Here is a 20889-nt window from a genome sequence, read left to right on the forward strand (position 1 = left end):
ACCTTCACTCGATGTTTTCTCACAAGCTTAACGATTCCTGAATCCGTTTCAGACTAAAATCTTAATAGCATTTCGTTCAATTCACTTTTGTTTAGATGCCACCGATTCACAATAACAGTCACTTTGTATAGTAAGATCTGACAGTGTTAGAGAGGATCTCCTACAGTTGAACAAATGATCAATTCAGGTCTCAAGCACACAAATCTAGAGCTAAGTCCGTGACTCTCGTGGCAAGCATGGTTTCCAGGAAAAAAATCTGCATTCCTGGACTGGTTAGCAAGTATAATCAGTCCCAAAGAGCGTGCCGCAATAAAAACCTCCCTGTGATTGCTTTGGTTGCTAGCAGACTGTAGTGATCGCCTATAGTTTGCATGTACATGGACTTTTCTGCAAACACTCACCGTTTACTCTCCGAGAAGCAGTGAAACTTGAAAAAATGGAACACCAACCAGAAATCGAGAGCATTCTCCTTCAAAGTAAAAGATTTATCTCACTGCTGCAACCAGAAGATTTTCAACTTTTATTTTGAAGGAGAACAGTATTTGCTTCCTGTTTGCGTGACATTTTTCACAGTTTCACTGCTGTTTTGCAAGTAGTTTGCAAGTATCTGGAGACTTCTGTGCAAACTACTGACGACTGCAGCAACCTGCTAGCAACTAAAGCTATCACAAGTAGTTTTTTGCTGCCAAATGGTCACCAACACGTAACTAAGCCTGTGTGACTGAGACCTTATCTTCATTAAGATGCTACATACTGCAGGCTTAAAGAATAACAAAACGAATGACCTGATTCAGCTGATTTCCAACCTTCCTTGACTGAGAAACCATCCATACCACTGCTTTTATTGTAAAACATGACCAGTTGTGTATACATGCTGTCGCAGTAGATGTTTACACATATTTATTTTTAGTGTTTAGTGACTGTTTCCACTGAACCTGTGTGACGTGTTCTGTGTTACAATTTGTCTGCTAGTGGCTTCTTTATTTGCGCAGCATTAGCCTTTCAAGGCTATTATTTACTTAAGATGAAGAGCTGAAACTCTGGATACTCTGGATTTTGTATGTCCACTGCAAGGAGACGCAGCACACAGGACACTGCTGAAAGGATTACGTCTCAGTGACTTTCAGTCTCCTGCTGTCTTAAAATCTCTGACGTAACCTTTCGACTCTTATTTGTGTCTCTCTTCAACTTCCTCCAGTTCCAAAACATGAACAACATCATCACCTTCCCTCTGGACAGCCTGCTGAAAGGAGACCTGAAGGGTGTCAAAGGGGTAAGGAAACTAAACAGCAAGTCTTTGTGTTACTCTCCATGTGCTGTGTTTTATACAGGAGGAAATATTAAAGCCATTATTCTTGGATGATGCCCTGAAGTACCTCTTATTCTGCGATAGTGGACGGACACTAAGGGTTGTTCTTGCACTAATTTCAATGTAAATGTCAGCTGATGAACATATTCATCTTGCAGTTGTTTAATCCGTCAAAGAAACCAGATCGCAGAGTGAAAACGGCTCACTAGACGTACAGAGAGACCTTCTGAGTGGTTCAAAGCTGCTGGACAATTATTACCCTCCTTTAGGTGCTGCAGTCTAGCTATCAAGGTTAATAACACGCTGCTTTGATCTCAGACCACGTTCCTGTTCCCAAAAAAGTAAAAGTGGAGCTGGCAACACAGAGAGAGAGAGAGAGAGATGGTGGATGAAGCAGTTCCTGGAATATACCTGTCTGCAGCAGAGCTGATTCATCAAACTGCAGAATAAAAAAATCAGCCTCTGACTGAATGAATATTAATGTTAATGTTTTTGTGTAGTTATGCAAAACTATGAGGGATGGAGTCCACAATCTCTCAGCTTGAGTGATTATTTATTAATGTCTTGCTGCTACAATGGTGCAGGTTCATATTAAAATGGCCATAAGGTCAGCAAGCGTGCAAATAACAACACCAGTGAGAGCAGATATTCTTAATAAGGTTCTCTCAGGAGCACAGCTGCTTACAAACATGCTATTTATATGCTTTGTTTGCAAGGGGAGGCCAATCAGATACTTGACTTAAAGGGAGAAGGGCGCTAGCTAATAATGTATTGACTTTTTCAGATCGAGGATGAACAAGGCCCAGAAAATAAAGATTATTTTGAACCATGAATTATGCAAAGCTACTTTTTAGAGGCCGTGAATAGAAATGCGGAGCATATGAATGTTTGAGAACGTGTTACTGTGCATGTGTTTGCAGGATCTACTGCAGTGCTTCTCACTTTTTCTGTTGTGAGATCTAAAACAATATTCATTTGCTTGGCTGGTTCAATCTATAACTGTGTGTTTCTTGTTTAGCTTGGAGAAGCAAAATAGTTTTCTGCCCATCATGGGCGGTTTGTTTAATTTTGCAGTCCTTTCAGGTATAGAATAATAAATATGTTCTCCTGTAAACTCTTCTTCTTGAAAGCCTACTAGGAGTAAACCCTGAAGCTCTTCTCTGAACTTAGTGCTTTCTGTGACATTTCAAGCCTTCTTATAGAGGAAATTAACTGTGTGTGCATCAGAAGTTAGCTGGGGTGGTCTCTGCCTGTGCAGCTATGCTCTGAAAAACCTGGAAACTATTTTAATACTCCTTAAACGGAGTCTTTATTGATATTTTACGAGGTGTCAAAACAAAGTCGTCTTTATCGGGGGAAGAGCTAAACAACCGTGAAATGCCACCAAAACAAAAGCAGTAAATTAAGGTGGGAATAAAAGACCGTAGCTCAGTATTTTCGCAGGTTTTTAGTGCTACGTTTGGAGACTGCAGTAAGCGAGGGGAGGGGTGACACAAAGACTCGCAGCAAGGAAATGTTTAATGCCTGCAAACACGCTTTGGTCTGAAATAAAGTGTGTTGAGGTTTAATAGACAGGCCTGTGCCTTGTGTATTAATGCAGTCTGCTAGACGGTCATGTGTGTCCACCAATCAGACTAAACCCAGACAGACACTCATCAACAGTCTCTGCCAATCTGTAATGCAATCAGACTGTCCACAGTGGTCTGTGACCTTTCACTCTCTAGGCACATGATTAGATTTGGTTTCCACTGAGGTATGATGTAGTTAAGTCGGCTCTAATGAGGGTGGTTGCCATGGAGAAGCCAGTTGTCCCCATGACCCCTGGCCACTTTGTGCTGTCTGGCCCCTGAACTGCCCCCCCCCCCCCCCCCTTTTTTTTTTTTTTTTTTTTTTTTTTTTTTTTTTTGCGTTCTTTCCTCAAGTGTTGTCGTTTTGGCTTCAATCTCCTTTTCTGTTCTGTGATTTCCTGCCTTTGTCCTCTCGTCTCTGTTTTAACTCTGCTGATATCTCCGCCTTTCTCTCTCGACACTCCCCCCCCCACCCCGCCCACCCGGCTTTGGCAGCCAGTTGTCTCCGCAATGCTTGCCCACTTATTGCTCATTAGCCCACAGATGATTCTCATTACCCCAGTGGCAAAGGACTAATGAGCTGCTGGTTATTTTATACTTCAGGGCACACTCACATTTACACACACTTATATAAATGTCACCAGTGATGTAGTCACTAAACCTGGAAGTTAGGCTTCTACACAAAGAGAGAGAAAAGGTCACAGAGATGTACAGTAATATTTACCTGTTGCTCACTTACACAGCCCAGAGGCTTTCCCTCGTCTCTTCCTTATTGCCATTCATTATTCATTATTCCACCACTACCACGGGAAGTACCTGTTAGGAGAGCGGGTGGGGGAGTAGGAAGAAGTCCAGACATGCACGACAGGCTGTTTACACTACAGGGAGAGGAACAACTGAAGTATAATATATTAATTGGCTGATGTGGATGTCATTAAAGAGTAATGTATTTAAAAGATCAAAGGAGCTTACGAGGAGGAATGCATTGCAATGCGGATGGGAATTATGTACTTCACCAGTCACAAGCAGGAACAAGATTTACACATTTGTACGCTCATTTTAAACGAGTTGTGGTGTTTTTGGAACAAATATGCAACAATTTTACAAGCAAATCAAACTCGCCTCGAATAAATGTTGATGACGGAAACCTGAGTTCACTTTTATTAATGTAGCTTCGAAAGCAGACCGTGCTTGAGGTAATAAAATGAACTTGTGCTGATTTCCCTATTTTGTTCTTTGACTTTAATAGAATGGCTTTGCATGATTTAGGGTTCAAAATAATGCTTGTTTATGTTATACCAGTCCTGAATAAGACATCTGAGCTCACCTACCGTTTTAGCACCTTAAGCCCGTCTTACCTATAAGTCCCCCCCCCCCCCCTCTTTTTTTTTTAATAGGTAGGATTAACCCTAACTTCTGCCAGTAACTCTTTACTCAGCATTTAAGGCTAAATGTATATCTTGATCAGATCATTTCTCAAAAATTTACACACAAAAGAGGGCATCTAACAGTAACACCTCAACAAATGAGAAGTATGCTGCGTATTTTGAAATGTACTTCCCTCTTGCCGTTCAGTGCAGATCAAAAATGCAGTTTGGTCTCTTAAAATTCTCCACGTTCAACGCTGCGGTGTGGCAGCTTCAGTAGTTACCAGCCTTTACATTTGATTTAATTCAGGATTTAATGGCTTTCTGGTGACCGGTGCTCACATAAACCCTGTTAATATTCTGCCAGTGCTGTCTTCAGCAATGAGTGCAATGAACTCACTCTGCAAGAGGCAGCAGCTAATGGCTCTGGGATTAGAGGGCTAACACTTAACAACCTGTCACTGCTGTTACTTGATTAAAAACCCCGACCATCTTATCACAAAGGAGAATCAAGATTTCATGTGTAAAAGTCAATTTTAAGGCAATGCAACACCCTTCTTCTCTTCGTATTTTGCTAGGAAAATGTGAAATGCATTTGTTATGACCATCTTTATTCTTCAACACAGCCTGAAGTCTCTCAGGCTTTTTGTCATTTCTTTATGTAGTCTTCAGGAATAGTTCTCCAAGATTCTTGAGTGACATTTTGCTCTGTTTTTTGTCAAGATAATCCAACACTGCTTAATAATGTTGTGCTCTCTGGGGAGGCGATCCATGTCTGATGGTGTTGCACTGTGTGTGTTTTTTTTCCACTCATTATGTCTTTACTGAGATCATTGTGATGCTGAAAAATGAATGTGTTCGTGCTGCCAGTGAGAGGCTTTCCAGATGGTACTCCATGGTGAATTAAAAACTGATGGCAATTTTCTGTGTTCATAATTCCATCAATTTTCACAAGCACCAGTGGCTAAAATGCACCTCAAACCACGACAGTGTTTTACAGATGGTCGTGGAAGTTTTGGTATACCTCAGCATTATTTCCTTGTTTCCCTTCTTATAGAAAATGGTCAGGTACAAGGACTGGACTGAATGAAAAATCGGCCAATATCCAAAGCAAAACCTTGAAAGATTTCAAAAAACATGAACTATTGATCAAGACCACTTTGAAAAAAAATGACAGGAGTAGAAGAAAGTCTGGCTGCTATGAAGAAATTAGTGGTGGCTAAAGAAGTTTTGCACAGTAATGAAATTAAGCCCTTTCACTGTAGTACCAACAAGAATGCCGCTGTGAGGGTCAGTGGAAAGCCCAGTAGTGTTATTGCTGGAGATAGACACACTCCCACTCAGGAGAAATTAGAAAGTGTTGATTTCACCAGTCTGTTCTGCTAATACTGAATTGTGAGAGTGGATGCCTGCATGACATCATACCTGCCGTCTACTCGCTCATCACATGCTTATGGAGAGGTCTCTAACACACCGTGAATCATATCAACTTATCAGTATTCAACCCCAGTGACTAAGGGGTGCAGAACCTAGTGTGTGTGTTTGGAGCTTTGGTGGGGGGAAGCTAGTGTGGACTAATGCATTTGGATTGAGGGATATTAGTCCAGCTGTGTCCCCCCCCTCATTGTGTTTCAGTGGATCGTGAACACCCGAAACCGCCCACGCATGCTAGCTGTTGGAGGTTTTTTAGATGAGAGCTGATCTGTGTTTGCTGATCTCATTAGTTTGCAAACCAAATACTCTGCAGCATTAGTGCTTTTAAAAATGACATTGGCAGACATTTAAAAACAGCACAAGGAAGTAGGTTAACGTGCCAGTGGACCTCCGCTGTAGTAACCCTTTCGTAGCACCACGTCACATGTAACACAGGCTTAGTCATTATTCTGGTGGCCTCGCATCAATTCAACTCCAAGCATTTTTATTTATTTTTTTGCAAGTCATCCCTCTGCTTTCTCCCTACTTTCCTGCCTCTCTGAACCTCTCTGTAAAAAAATGAAAAAATAAAAGGGAAAAAGTAGGTCAGTAGACAGTTCTACAAAGTTTTAAAGTTAAGAGCCTCCACATCATTGATACATTCGAGTTTCATCTTATTACATCCCTTCTTCTGTTTCTCCACTCTTGCCTGATCATATCTAAGATCCCGCTGTGACATTCAGGGGTCTTTTTGCTGCTCACACTTTCTTCCTTTCTCTCTAAATATTCTTTAGCCAGTCTGTTAAATGATGACAGTAACATTTCATTTGTTTCTCTTCCTGATAGGCCCCCCAAAACATGCTTTTATTTTGTCCATCTTTGGCTGTGACGATAGAAGGATTATGGGCTGCCAGCCAATGCAAATGCTACGTAGTTCTTTGTCTTTTGTGCCCTCTGTCTTCTTTGCAGCAGGCGATAAGCTAACACACAAAAAAGATCCCAAACACAAGCAAGAGTAATCCACAGTACTGTTTTTTTCACATGTTTTTGACAGCTGCAGCATGTAGTGATTCTGCCAGGGTGTACATAGACCCCACACTCCCCCAGTGGCACCCTTACCTCTCATCAAGAGCCCTTGAAAAGGACTCCGATCTACTTTAGGTTGCACATTTAGTATATCTGTAGGAAAAGGTGTGAGGCACGTATTCCAGGAGCTGCTAATCCTTCACATGTATGCTCCTTGTATGGTCCTGGGTAGTAAAAGGTCGCCTTCTCCATCTTTAGATTCAGCCAGACAGGATACAGAGTGCTAAAAGCCTGCATATCTCTGAGGGAGTGTTTTGCCCCTGTGCCTTGTCCTATTCTGCTCTGCCCTTCCCTGCCCAGTGATGCCTCTGTCTGGTATTTTTAGCCATTGTTACCATTTTTCCTCCTCTCTCCGGCTCTGACATTTCCTTCCGCTTACCCTTTTTTTTTCTTTTTTTTTTCTCACTTGCTCTCTTGACCTGCAGTTCATTCTTTTAGTGGCTTCCTTCTACCCTTTGACAATTTTCCCCGCAGTCCTGTTCTTTTACGTTGGATTTTTATAACCTTTTATACTCTCTTTTCTCTGGCGGTTTCTGCCGTTGAGCTGGATGAGTGAATGGCTCCCTGCCCCTTGAATTGGCCCAGTGAACCATGTTGTGATCCTGTGGGCCGACAGGTCGAGCCTGTCACTCCTCTGCTGTTGAAGTGGAGGTCAGCGGTGGGGATCAGCTCACTCTGGAGATCTAACAGTGGCACTGAAGCCGTAAGCAAAACCTAAGGCAACAGAAATTCATAGCAAGGTGAAGAAAAGTGCTGCATGATTTGGTTTGGCTTTCTGTGGTGAGCTCACTGTAATGTTTTAATTACAAGAATTAAAGCAGCTTAATTGCAGCTAAATCCTTTAGTTTTTTTTTTCTGTTTCTCTGCTGTACAGCAGATTTTCCTGGCCTCCTGACCCCCCTCCACTCCTCATAACAACACAACAGTTGATTTTGGTGTATTGGTTGTTTTTTAGGGAATAAAATGGGCAGCTGTACCCAGTAATGTCTGCTTTGTGCGTCCTAATCACTGTTTAATCAGCACTGGAGGACCAAAGAGGTGCTTTAATCAAGAGTTTTGCTCAAGCAGCACACGACGGCAAGAAATCGTTACCAGAGAATTTGCGTTATGAATGCCAGAAACAGTCACCTTGTGCTCCTGCTCACTGTTGAGACAAATGCCGGCTGTATAGATTAGCTATATTTTTTTTGCAATGTTTTGCTATTGACGTGGTGAAGGCTGTGTCATTCTGCATCCAGTTTCTTGATTTCTGCTCGCTATTTTAACAGTGTAACCACACAGTTCCCGAGTTTTCTGCTTGATGCGCTTGTCTGCGTTGATTATGTATAGTACATGTAGGGCTCTGACTATCAGTTACTTTCATTGTTGAGGACCTAAGAGTATTTATTAACCGTGTTTGGAAGTAATATGTGAATAAAATCTTTGCACCTTGAGAAGCTTTACATAAATACAAGAAATGGGTAGAAGCTGCTAGTCTCTCTTTCTGAGAGGTAAAAAATAATATATATATATATATAGATAGATAGAGATATAGATATAGATAGATATTTATTTATTTATTTATTTATTTATTTACCTGCTAGCGCCTCTGACTAAGTCTGAGGCTGGCCAAGATGTAGACAACTTCCCACAAAAGTGCAGCAACTTGGACTCATTAAACTAAACAGCTGTCACGAGTATATTAATGAGCTTCAGAGGCCTTTTATTATTTTTGAATAAACACAAGCTGTTTCCTCCTGTTTTCAGTCTTTCTTGTAACTTTTTGGCTTCTCCTTCGTGACGTCCGAAAGTAACTTCCCAATGGGTCTCAGCTTTCTTAATTAAATGTATGTGAGGATCCCAAAAGTTGCACCAATCACAGGAAAACCACAGAGTAATGTTTTTTTGTTTGTCTGTTGTTGTTTTTTTATGAAGATGCAATAAAGGCTTTGTTCTGATAAATGAACCAAACAATTAATAGACTGTAAGAGCCAAACTACCCCGTTCATTCAGCACCTGCAGCTTTGAATGTTACCATGTGCTCCACTTAAGAAAATGTCGTCCCAGTTTATTTCTCGTCTATGTTCTACTCAACCCTCGATCGTCTCGCTGTCTTTCAAAGAGCTTGTTGCTGGTTTTGTTCAGTTTTTAAAAATAATTATTATATTAATTAATACTTCCTTTTGTTTTTTCGCAGGATCTGAAAAAGCCCTTCGACAAAGCCTGGAAGGACTACGAAACAAAAGTGTAAGAAACTAAGCGCATCTAATCAGCAGTTCTTTGTGTGTTTTCTACCATATTTGATGTTTGCACTGTTGTTAGTCCATGACTTGTGCTCATGTAGTTATACGTAGTTTAACACTTCAAGTTAGTTTTGTTTGAATGATTTTGGGCAGTATGTTTAAAATCAAATGTTTAGTAAGTGTCTTGTGTCTGTCCTCCATGTTTCCCTTTTAATGCCTCTTCCCTTGATTAACAACTCAGGCAATTCCTTATAATGTGAATAACCCACTGTCACCTTTTCCACTTCCACACTGAGACTCCATTTTCACCGACACTCCTTTGTGATTGTGCATGCAAAGAACTCGGGAGTTTTTATAGCACTTTCATATATTTTACAAGCAGCAAAGGACATTCTTTACTGAAAGGGTAATGCGTCTTCTCTCCAAACCGTTTTGATCAAGCAGTGCAGACTGTGTGCTGACATTAAGGGTTCATCTAGATGCCATGTGACCATTCCCGACCGTCCTAACTTGTTCTATTTTGTTCGACTCCATTGATGGCTAATGGAGGCCATCAATAGAGTTTTCTGCCTGATATGAAAAGCATCCAAACATATCAGTGATCATCTAATCTATCCGCTGTCTCCATTTCATAGGCTCAGTCAAAGAGCAATTACAGTATTTGGTCAACATGGCATTGATTTCTGGTTTCCTAATTTTGTTTGCGAGCTCTTTGCACCCAATGCCTGATTTTGAATTCCTTGTTAGGGGTTCATCCCACATTAAAAGCTGTTTATTCAGGAAGTGTTTTGCCTTCATTTTCACAAGTGATTCATTTATATTTTGTTTAAATGTAGAAAAACTCCAAGTCCTTTGTCTTGTGGGTGCTTTGCTTCCTGAACCAACAGTAGTGAAAATGAATGGACTCTCAGCCCCGTCGTCATTTGAACAACTGTCAGTTTGGCTAGCAGCCAAACAGCCTGGCTAACACGTGTCTCTGTATTTGTTGGGGCTGAAGATTCATGTGCTGACAAAGGCCGGCAGTGTAAACCTAATGAAATCGGGTTTGGCACCTTCAGCAAAGCTAAACAGAAAGTTTAGGACAAAAACCAAAAAGCTTTTGGGACTAATGTCTGTGAGTGTGAGGTTGTTTGTGTGTGGTGTGCTAACTGTGTCTAAGGTTTTAACACTGTACCCATGAATATACACTCACTGGCCACTTTGCTAGATACACCTGTTCAGCTGCTCATTAATACAAATATCTAATTAACAGCTGAATTGATGCCAGATGCCACATTGCAGCAGCTCGGTACATTTAGGCATGTAGACACAGTTAAGGTGACTTGCTGAAGTTCAAGCCAAGCTTCAGAATGGAGGAAGGTGACCTAAGAGCCAGATGGTCTCTGAGAGAAAATATCTCATGAGCGGCTGTTCTGTGAAAATGTCTCGTTGATGTCAGAGATCACAGGAGAATGGCTACAGTGTTTCGAGCTGGTAAACAAACAGCCACTTGCTGCTGCCTAAGTATGCAGAAGAGCATCTCTGAATGCTCAGCACGTCAAACCTCTCACTCCATAACCACTCCTGTCAGCTAAGAACAGGAAACTGATGCTGCAATTCTCATGTTCCCACCAAAACATTGCCTCACTTTCAATGATGGCTGCTTCCAGCAGATTAATGTGGCGTGTCACAAAGCTCAGACCATGACGATGAGTTCACTGCACTCAAACGGCCTCCAGATCTCAGTCCAGTAGAGCACCAATAGACCTGATACCTCAAGATTTAAGGCACTTCTGAAAGCAAGAGGGGGTCCAACCTGATACTACCCAGGTGTACCTAAACACAGTATCCAGTGAGTGTACCTCCAATGAAACCTAGACAAATGTGACTGTACAACTAAATACAAACAGCTCATAATGTCACAGGTAAGACAAAATATTTAATTAAATAATTAATGGACTTGAAAGTAAAATTTTAAAGTTGCTTTTTTACTTTTGCTAAGATTCTTAATTTGAAGTTTTGAATATTAAGTTTAAGGTTAATAAGTGAGTTAAACATCAGGTAGTGAGCTAAAATGTCTCGATGCATGCTCAATCCATCCAGGTAAGGAAATCCCAAAAAGTCGATTGTGTTCATGAACACAATCAACTTTTGTTACTTTAATGCACATGAAACAGGCTGGACTCTTACGCAGCTTTCAGTCACATTTCTGCATAACTGTTTAAAAAATATGCTGTGAGAAAATGCGGCACATCCAAAAGAATGACCTGTTGCATGAAAGGTTCCCCCCCCCTCCCTTTGTTGTCTTTCTGTGTTGTCCTGATTGCCTGTGGAAGATGGAGAATTTATGGGAAAAACCGGCTCTGAGCGCTGGCTGTCAGGCAGCATGTATCTCATTGGCTTGTAGTCTCTTAGGTCCTACTCCTGACCTTTTTAGTACACTAAACCCATGGCTAACCTTAATCATCTTTAACGTAATCATCCTCAAACACTAAAAAAAACCCATGCACAAAAGAATCCTGCAAAAAGTGTGGAATCGAATCGCTGAGTCAAACCCCTCTCCCTGGTCGACATCTGCGCTCTAATTCCTTCTGCTTTATGTACTGATCTCAATTGTCGTCATCAGCGAGAAACTACAAGTGTTTGATTTCCCAAACAAGCTCTCAGCTAATTATGGAAACCTTCCAAAAACAGTGCTGATGAGCTTAGTGCAGTTTGACTCTTGGCACTTCTGTTCAAGCAGCTTGGATTATTTATTTATTTATTTGTTTTTCTATCATCTCAGTGAAATCGGTGCAATGAGCCGTGCGTTCCTCCTGTGCAGACACACCTACGCATTTGGTGTGTTTGCTTCAGGACACGATACATCTGGCAGTACAAGGTGATTAAAAAAAGGCGAAATGAGACACCAGCTCGAATTACTGAGGAATGAATGAAGTCGGCTTTGCAAGAATTACTTTCTAATTCATCATGATTGTCTGACATAGCTGGTGGATCATTTCTAATGGGGTGTCTGCAAAGGAAGCAGTTCGCTGATCACAAATTCGGAGAAAGTCGGAGAGATTCAATGATGACGGGTAAAAAAACAAAGTGGGCATTCCCCCGAGTTAAACTTTTCTCACTTTCAAGGCGACATGTGACAGAGTTGTGAAAAATCGAGGCAGCTAGAGCCTGGAATATCAAACATCAGCTGTATTCTTTGTTCTCATTGGTTGACACTTCAATCACTTGCTTTGGAGTTGAGAGAGGTTTATCTCAGGACCGGTCCACTCTTCATTCCCGAGCCTTTTTACACCCGTCGCTTGTCCCTTGAGCTTCAGAGCAAAGCGTGGCGAGTTAATCGTTCCCCGTATGGATGCCTTTTTGAACATCTCTCAACTCTGAGGCCAGTGACTGAAGCGGCCATCAATGAGAGCAAAGGATACAGTTGATTCACAGAGGGTTACCTAGGCAACTGGAGCCTGGAATGTCCTCTAGCGGGCTGGATCACTGACATAGGAAATCACTTCCTGTGCCGACGCCCCTCGGTGTTGCTCAATACTTTACTACGCAAGAACTTTAGGCACTTGACTAAATCTGCGTCCACGCAGCATCACTTTGTCGCTAACGGATGGTTTCTAGGAGACGTTTCAGGCTCCGGTTGCCTAGGTAACCCAGTAACATATTTAATACCAGGTTATGTCAATCCTGTGCTCTTATCAGGAGCTTCTTCAATTGCTCGCCTCGATATTTTCAGGTCATGAGACAACTTTTTTCACTCAAAATCGCCAAATGTAATCAACACTCTATGGTTTCTAAACATTAAGTTTTAATAAAGAGAATTTCTGCTTCTTCATGTAAGCCCATCTACTGCCTTGACACTTTTACAAAGCTGGCTTTTTCTCATCTTATATGTAGCTCAACCATGAACTGCCTGACAACTTTAGGGCTGATTTTTCACATTATGCCTTCTGTATGCTTTCGGTGCTGTTATGGATCTATTGATTGCTCTTTGACACCCTCTGCCACGCTGTCACTCTTGCCAGCACCAAGATAGAAAAGGAAAAGAAGGAGCATGCGAGACAGCATGGGATGATTAGGACGGAAATCAGCGGGGCAGAAATCGCTGAAGAGATGGAGAAAGAGAGAAGATTCTTCCAGCTGCAGATGTGTGAGGTTAGTTGGAGCGATTATCAAGAGACGGGTTTCATTTGGTTACCAGTGTTTTAAATATATATAACATGAATTAATGAAACATTAAAATTGTATGAAATCCTGTACTCAGCATGGATGATCTGATATCCTCGTGTTGGTGTTGTTCCCAGACCATCATGAAAATGTTGTTCCAGGTTCAACATTGCAAGTGACCAATCACATTGTTGTGACGTTATTCCTTTGCGCGCCAAGCCATTCGTGCATTTATGAAATTCCAATGTTGCAAGGACAATATTAATTCTGCTTACTGTTTATTAAAGGGTTAGGGTCAGGGTCCGTTGATCGGCGGACAGAGGCGGTTTCACGCAGCTTAAGTACAGTTTTTTGTTTTACGCCGGTTTTTCCCGAAGTCGCAAAGGTATGACGTCACAACATTCTGATTGGTCACTTGCAATGTTGATCCTGGAACAACATTTAGTATGATGATCTGGGAACAACACCAACACGAGGATATCAGATCAACCACTCAGCATAGTGTTTATCAAGAAAATAACAGGCAGTGGTGGGTTGAGAAAACAGGGCAGTTTCTGTCAAAGTAACGGTAAAAACTGAATACTGCGCAGCCTGATGGAATACAAAAATCACATTACATGTAAGCATGTTTATGTGCTGAATGCCTTTTTTTGATGTTTCATTTTAATGAAGCCTTGCTTGAAAAATTACATTTTTGCCCTTTTGAAGTGTCTGGGTATGAGATGAAAGTGATGTATACATTTGAGATGGTCCATGAGTATTTGAAGTCTCAGACTTCAAAGTTGCTTTTCCATCTGTGTGAACCTGGACTGACCCCTCTTCCTGGATCTGGATTCAATCTGTTTACAGTATCTCCTCAAAGTCAATGAGATCAAGATCAAGAAGGGGGTGGATCTGCTGCAGAACCTCATCAAGTATTTCCACGCACAGTGCAAGTAAGACGTGCATATTATATACGTCAAATTTATTTTACATCGTAGGCCACGTACATACTACTTTGATGCTAAGTGGACCTGACACATTGTGTAAAATTACAGAAAAGTTCTGGTAGTTCATCATCATCCAGACAGTCTTGTAATTATAACATAAAAAGATTATGTTATCATATAGAAAACTTTTGTCCTTTCTGTAAATTCACTGTTAAAAAAAACAAAAAAACACGTGCATTTATGTAGCAGATGGTGAAAAAAGTTTATGTTATTTAACTGTTGATGAGGCTCCTTTTATCTAAATAAAAGGCTGTAAAACCTAGGAAAATGTGGTTAAACGTTCAAGATCTGTGCACTCCTTTACATTCTCAAAAGCCATCTAGCGGGCGGAATAGGAGTCTTTACCAGGCCCATTCTGGCCCCTAGGCCCTATGTTTGACACCCCTGATACACGTGGTTAAATTGAGTATATATGAAAAGCATATTTTTACTGTCTAATAGTAAAGATTTAGTTTGAGGTATGCATACACAGTTGATGCTATTTTTAATGTATTATATCAACAATATATTTAGGATTTAGGCAAATCCAGTGCCCCGATCCACTGTCACTGCAAAGAAAAAGTTACTCACGTATACTGTAAATCTGTTTTGTGGCACTGGGATAAATTTGTGTGCTTCGTCATTCAGTTTCTTTCAGGACGGTCTAAAAGCTGTGGACAACCTCAAACCTTCCATAGAGAAACTGGCCACAGATCTGCACACGGTCAGAGCCGTTTCAATCCAGCCTGTTTGTCCACTCTTAAACTTTCCTTCATGACTTAGACATGACTTGTGTCTGTACAGATAAAGCAGGTGCAGGACGAGGAGAGGAAGCAGCTGGCTCAGTTACGAGACGTCCTCAAGTCGGCGTTACAGGTGGAGCAGAAGGAGGTAACACCCACAACAGAAACGAAACGATCAAATGCTTTATGATGTACCGGACAAGCTGAAATCTGCTTATTAAACTTCAGCTTCTCTCAGTGGTGACATTAAGTTGGGACTCACGCACACACTAATGTATATACGACTCCATTACTAATCTATCCCTCTGGGTTGGGATCTAAACTATAATTGAAAAGAAGCACATCTTTTTTTCTTTTCTTACATCTGTCTTGTTTCTTGCATGTGCTATTAGTCGTTTACTTCTCTACCCAAATGAACTGAGGTAGACTGCTCATCAGCTAGATGCTCAGTGAACTGTTAAATATGCTGCAAAGCGCAGCAGCTTCAGGTCTAATCTGAAGATTGTTTTCTTCTCTCCTCTGCCGCCGCCGCCTTTTGTGAAACAAGTCCAGAAGAGTAAGTGGATTTGTGGAAAAAAAAAGAAAAGCTATAGCATCTCGTGTTCCCTGTGGTGATGTCGTTGCTTCCAGTGCTCGATGTTTTCGATGTAGTCGTTCAGTGAGAAAAGTTTGAGGTGGGCCTGTCATATCTTTTTTTGTGTGTCTGCTGATATCGGCACACATCAAGCCGCTCCACCACTCAGAAGTCGTCCTCTCTGTTTCCCGTAGTGTTTCCACAAAAAAGGAATATGCAAAACAAAAAAAAAAAAAAAGTCTGGGTCCTCTTTCATGGTAGCTGATGTATTTAAATGAAGCCTATTCAGGCTGCATGTGTTAAAACAGCAAGAATTGCTAATGAGATTAAAATGCTAATGACACAATTTGGCCAGCTGCTGCTGCAGACTCTGACTTCAAAGGTGTACAAGCTCTTATTTTCTCCCTTCCCTTTATTTGCACAAAATCACTCAGGCTGAGAGGAGCAATCTTAACATAATTGATATTTGCTTTAAAATCCTCCGCGGAGCAGGAGACCCAGAAGCACAGTGTAATCCAGAGCAATTTTGCGCTTGTGCAGCTTCCCCTCGACTTCATACTGTTTTTTGCTAATTCGGTGTGTAGCTCCTGCCTTCCGCACCTCATTTGCTGAAATGACAGCTCTGCTTTGTCGCCTGTGTTTTTGCTGTTTTTTTCCTCAGGATTCACAGGTGCGTCAGAGCACCACCTACAGCCTGCACCAGCCGCAGGGCAACAAGGAGCACGGCACCGAGCGCAGCGGGTACCTTCACAAGAAAAGTGATGGGTATGTTTAGAAAAGGGCGTTCAAAAGATCAGATGAGTCACTACACAACAAACTATTTCTTCAGTGAAGAACGCAGAGAAGGCTGTGGCGTTTAGAGGCCTCATTATTCCTCCACCTCTGTCTCTCTCGTGTTGGTGGGTTACTAATGAGTGTTTGTCAGCAAGATTGTGCAAAAAATTACCTGCACAGTTTCATGCAGCGGCTTGGTGGAGCGATGGCACACGTGCAGTAAAAGAGCTGGCAAAATAAAAGATGTGTGGTTTGCTTTGTTTAAAACGAGCAGTCTGCAGATCATCTTGAATGCTGAAAATGTCCATAACAAGTAGTCAATGGTTACTTTGGCGATCCTGCTAGATGACATTAATTTGTCAAAATTGATTCAGATCATTTTGGCTTTTAATTCTTTTTATTGTTTTATTGTAGACATGCTCACCCCGTGTGTCATAACTAATGCATGTGAATGCTAGTGGTAATGTGATAATGATAAATATTTCATAGGCTTTACCGATTCACTGCACGGGTGTACGCGCGACATACTAATCGCTGCCGTCTCTGCGTCGCAGGTTGAGGAAAGTGTGGCAGAAGAGGAAGTGTACAGCGAAGAATGGATTCCTCACCATCTCACACGGCACAGTAAGAAAACAGTGGAAAGAAACACAAGACGACATCTTTTCTTCTGAAAACACACACAAACCTTTTAGTTTGTCTGCAAGCCTCATCATTGCTGCTTGTCTTCATATACATTGCAGTGAAAAAGCACAAAAGTGAATTTTTAGCATTTTTCACACACTTTTAACACACTTCAGTGTGTTCAGTGTTTTTTTAAAGTTTTTAAATGATCATTTTTATTTATTTAAGGGGAAATCTATCCAAAAGAAGGGAAAAAAGTGATTGCCCCCTTGTTAAATTATGATTTTTTTTTTTTTTTTTTTTTTTTTTAATAGTCCATCTCTGATTGAGGTTATTAGGTTTAGAGGACAATGGCTTTTTCACACAGGGGGAGGTGAGTTTGGATAACTTTTTTCCTCCTTTAATTGAATTAAATTATCATTTAAAAAACTGCATTTTATATTCAGCCGGCTGATTTTAAATTGCTTTGATGATCTGAAATATGACAAATAGGCAAAAACTGAACTGCACATTTACATTTTCCACAGATCAAAGGACAAAGTCTGCAAGTTTACACTCCTCGGAGTTTCAGTTCACTCGGCTCATTTACATTAAAGATTCGGTCAACCCCTCTCGCTGACACGGTTCATCTCTCACAGAGCTGCTTATCAGATGTTCTGTTTGGCTCCAGCAACAGTCAGATACACTTAAACCAACACTCCTGCTCACTTGTTCTCTCATTTTTCTCCTTCTCCCCCTTTCCTTTCTTTCCCTCCCTCCATCTGTCTCTCTTTCATAGGCTAACCGGCCACCAGCTAAACTCAACCTGCTCACCTGCCAGGTGAAACACAATCCTGAAGAGAAGCGGAGTTTTGACCTCATATCACGTACGTTCAGCCTCTTCTCTTTGCTTTCTGCCGCCTGTGTTCTCCAGTGTGTTGTTGTAACCAAATGCCTCTGTTTAATTGGCTTCGAGCAGCAGCTGGCTGAGATTTGTTATGTAGCTGAGCAGATTTCAATTATTTCCCATGCAGCAGAAAACAGAGATGATTAAGAGACAATATTAACACGTCTGACGCATCTGAATCCAGCGTGTAGACTAGACTCAAATACCAAAGAGCAAAATGATGGTCGAATAATTGCTTTCATGGCTGAGAGAGATTGAAAGGCTACAATGTTGCTTTCTTTTGTTTGTTTCTGGCGAACAAATATTCAAATAACACTTGCTTGGAAGTCTGGTCATAAAGAGATGGCAGGAAAGGAGGATGGAGAGAGGGATGATCTGTGTGATGATCATGTGACAAACATGGCAGTTTGTGGCTATTTAAATGAAGACTAAACTTCAGGCTTTAGGGATATAACACAGTTTAAGTTTCCTTTCATTTAGTTGTATAAAAAACTCCCATGTGAAGATGGAAACACTCGTACTTTATGTTTTTGTTTTGCAGCGCGCCCTCAGTCTGACCTTTCACTTGAGCACTTTAATGCCCTCTGGAGAGAATCACTCAAAGCTTTTTACTGCATATCTGCAGCTCTTTGACTGATCTTCTTCCTCTTCAGTTTTTTTCTCCCGCTCATCTTTTCTATTCCATCATTTGTTTCCTTTCTTTTTTTTGTTTTTAGATGACAGAACGTATCACTTTCAGGCCGAGGACGACCAGGACTGTCAGATGTAAGTGCTTTTCCCTTCCTTCCTCTTGTGTGTGGGTGCGCCTGTTTATCACCTCCAATGCTTTCCACACACTTCCTCCCTGACACACACTCAGTCACTTTACCTCCCACCTCATGCCCATTAACTGCCCTTTTACTCCAGTCTGAACCCCCCGTGTCTGCCTTAGCTGCGCCTGTTTTTACCCACTTTCCCCCCTTCTCCTCCCCGTGCTTCTCCTTTTGTCATTTTTCCTCTTTTCATCTGCCCGACTCATGTCTCCCGTGATCCTTTACTCTGTCCCTCCTGCAGCTGGATCTCGGTGCTACAGAACAGTAAGGAGGAGGCGTTAAATCAAGCTTTTAAAGGGGACCATCATGTCGGCGAGAACAACATCGTGCAGGAGCTGACCAAGGCGATACTGGGGGAAGTCAAGCGGATGATAGGAAATGATGTTTGCTGTGACTGCGGAGCCCCGAGTGAGTGGCACAGTTGGACGGGGGAAACCCTCAGATGCCTTAATAAAGTTCAATTTAAGCCTAAACAAATGGAAAACTAACTATGTTTTGAATCTTACATGATCATTATGTGATATCCCACAATTTAGATTATGCTAAACTCTTATACAAGCAGCTTTTTAAGACCAGAAACGACTAAGTATGCCTTTTTTCCATTTAAATACAAGGTTTACATGCTTTTCATGTTTTGTTTTGTTTTTATAATTGAAAGCATAGTGATGCCAGCTCATTTACTTTCATAAATGGACCAGATTGGGTTGAATAACAGGCGTTGAGAACTCAGGATTTCCTGGGATTTTCCTCCAGTATCAGCTCCTTTTTCCCTGAAGAACTTGTTTATGTGTTCGTGTACTAAGAGATGATTTATGGGAAAGACACGATTGCGTAACTGCTGTTGTGTAGACCTCAAATTGTAGTAATTCAGAAACCATAACGATCTCAAATTTTAGTAGGCTGGCGTGCGCACATAGTTGGTGGGTCTCCAGTCATGAGGATCTTCCGATTTCTTCAATTCCTTAAACATCATTCGGATTAAAGATTTTTAAGTCTTTACATTTAGCTTCAAATATTACTCTTATATAATTTCAGGTGTTTTTTTTTCTGTCTTGCTTACAGCTGGGATCTTAGTGAATGCATATACAGTGGACCCTAAGAGTATTGTTCCAAATAGAGCCGCACCGAGTGCATTTTACACAGCACAGCAGCCGATAACTTCATTAATTATTTAAATCTCCTGACACAGGGGACTGGATCAAATCAGAAATCTCCACAGTTCTGCAGTCACGATCAGATTTTCTGGAAAAAGCAACATTGACTTTAACATCCTTCCGCTTGTATCCTCGATTCCTAAAGGCAGCGGACACTTAGAAGCCTGCCTGGAGGCAGATCAGACATGTGCACACTGCTTTGGCAAAGTGTTTGCTGTAATTTAATGTAGTATACAGTACTTACGGGGAGCGGGTAGTGTAATTCATGCACACCAGTGGTATAAATTCCTCGTATTGAAAACTCTTAGAGTGGTTCCCCTGAGGAAATATTCTGCCACAACCTTGAAATTAGTTTTGTGAAATCCCCCAAACCCATGAAATACCCCCACCACAGATCTGTACTTTATTATAGTATGTACGTACGGCAGGCACATATACCTACACATGCACAGAGTAAGAAGTCCAGCTCGGTCACTTTCCTGTGACAGTGTGTTAGTGTTAGTAAAAGGCTTTTCAGGCAGCCATTGGATTTCCACAAGGACACATCAAAGTTGGCTCACAGGCTGCTGAAGTGACTTCTGCTTCAGTGCTTTTCACCCACATACACTCCTCTCTCATGTCACTCATGCATTGTTTATGTCCCTTTTTCTCCATTTTCTTTACAATGATCTTTCCTTTTTTACCCCTTAACAGACCCGACATGGCTATCCACCAACCTGGGCATCCTCACCTGCATTGAATGCTCAGGGATACACAGGGAGCTGGGAGTCCACTACTCGCGGATCCAGTCCCTCACACTGGATGTACTCAGCACCTCAGAGCTCTTGGTAAATCACTACCCATCTTCTTGTTCCTCTTTTTCTTATCCAGAGCTCTCTGGAATATTTTAAGCAGGATAAGCTTGGAAAATGAAACAAGAAAGGGAAAAAATAGAGGGAGATTTTAAGGACAGGTGGACAGTAAATAAAGATTGGGTGAAAATGAGAAGCCTTACAGTGCCTTTTGCGTCTTCCTCTTTAAAAGACCTCTGGAAGTCTGCACACTCAGAATAGCTGAGATTTTGTTTGGCTTTTCTAATCACCGTTTGGAGTAGTGATTTACTGCCTAAGGGACGGTCGGGATTAAATGCTTCCAGCCATCATTGCTTTCCCTGGTGTTAAGACGCCAGTCATGTTGGCCACAGTCAGACGGGGCGTTGTGGAGTCTGTGAGGCTCCACACTTGGAGCTCAGGATGTCTCCTGCCTC

At 41.5% G+C, this 20889-nt stretch overlaps 1 protein-coding gene across 3 annotated transcripts in view; it reads left to right on the top strand.

The window, feature by feature from the left end:
• The window catches only part of asap2a (ArfGAP with SH3 domain, ankyrin repeat and PH domain 2a), a 56967-nt gene that overhangs the window by 25222 nt on the left and 10856 nt on the right, over positions 1-20889 (top strand). For all 3 annotated transcript variants that reach the window (XR_014890012.1, XM_085257795.1, XM_085257794.1), the window contains exons 4-15: positions 1199-1273; positions 8920-8969; positions 12970-13099; positions 13961-14046; positions 14728-14803; positions 14884-14970; positions 16058-16161; positions 16725-16794; positions 17570-17657; positions 18394-18442; positions 18731-18897; positions 20337-20470. Coding sequence is in view for 2 of the 3 variants with exons in the window: in XM_085257795.1 (XP_085113921.1) it covers positions 1199-1273; positions 8920-8969; positions 12970-13099; positions 13961-14046; positions 14728-14803; positions 14884-14970; positions 16058-16161; positions 16725-16794; positions 17570-17657; positions 18394-18442; positions 18731-18897; positions 20337-20470 (1116 nt within the window). In the remaining variant the exon portion in view is untranslated. The remainder of the gene's footprint in view (positions 1-1198; positions 1274-8919; positions 8970-12969; positions 13100-13960; positions 14047-14727; positions 14804-14883; positions 14971-16057; positions 16162-16724; positions 16795-17569; positions 17658-18393; positions 18443-18730; positions 18898-20336; positions 20471-20889) is intronic.

The sequence above is a fragment of the Mchenga conophoros genome, linkage group LG19, assembly GCF_057382185.1.
Source record: "Mchenga conophoros isolate Kocher_MC1m ecotype Shallow Benthic linkage group LG19, M_conophoros_male_GT1.1, whole genome shotgun sequence".
Classification (NCBI taxonomy): Eukaryota; Metazoa; Chordata; class Actinopteri; order Cichliformes; family Cichlidae; genus Mchenga; species Mchenga conophoros.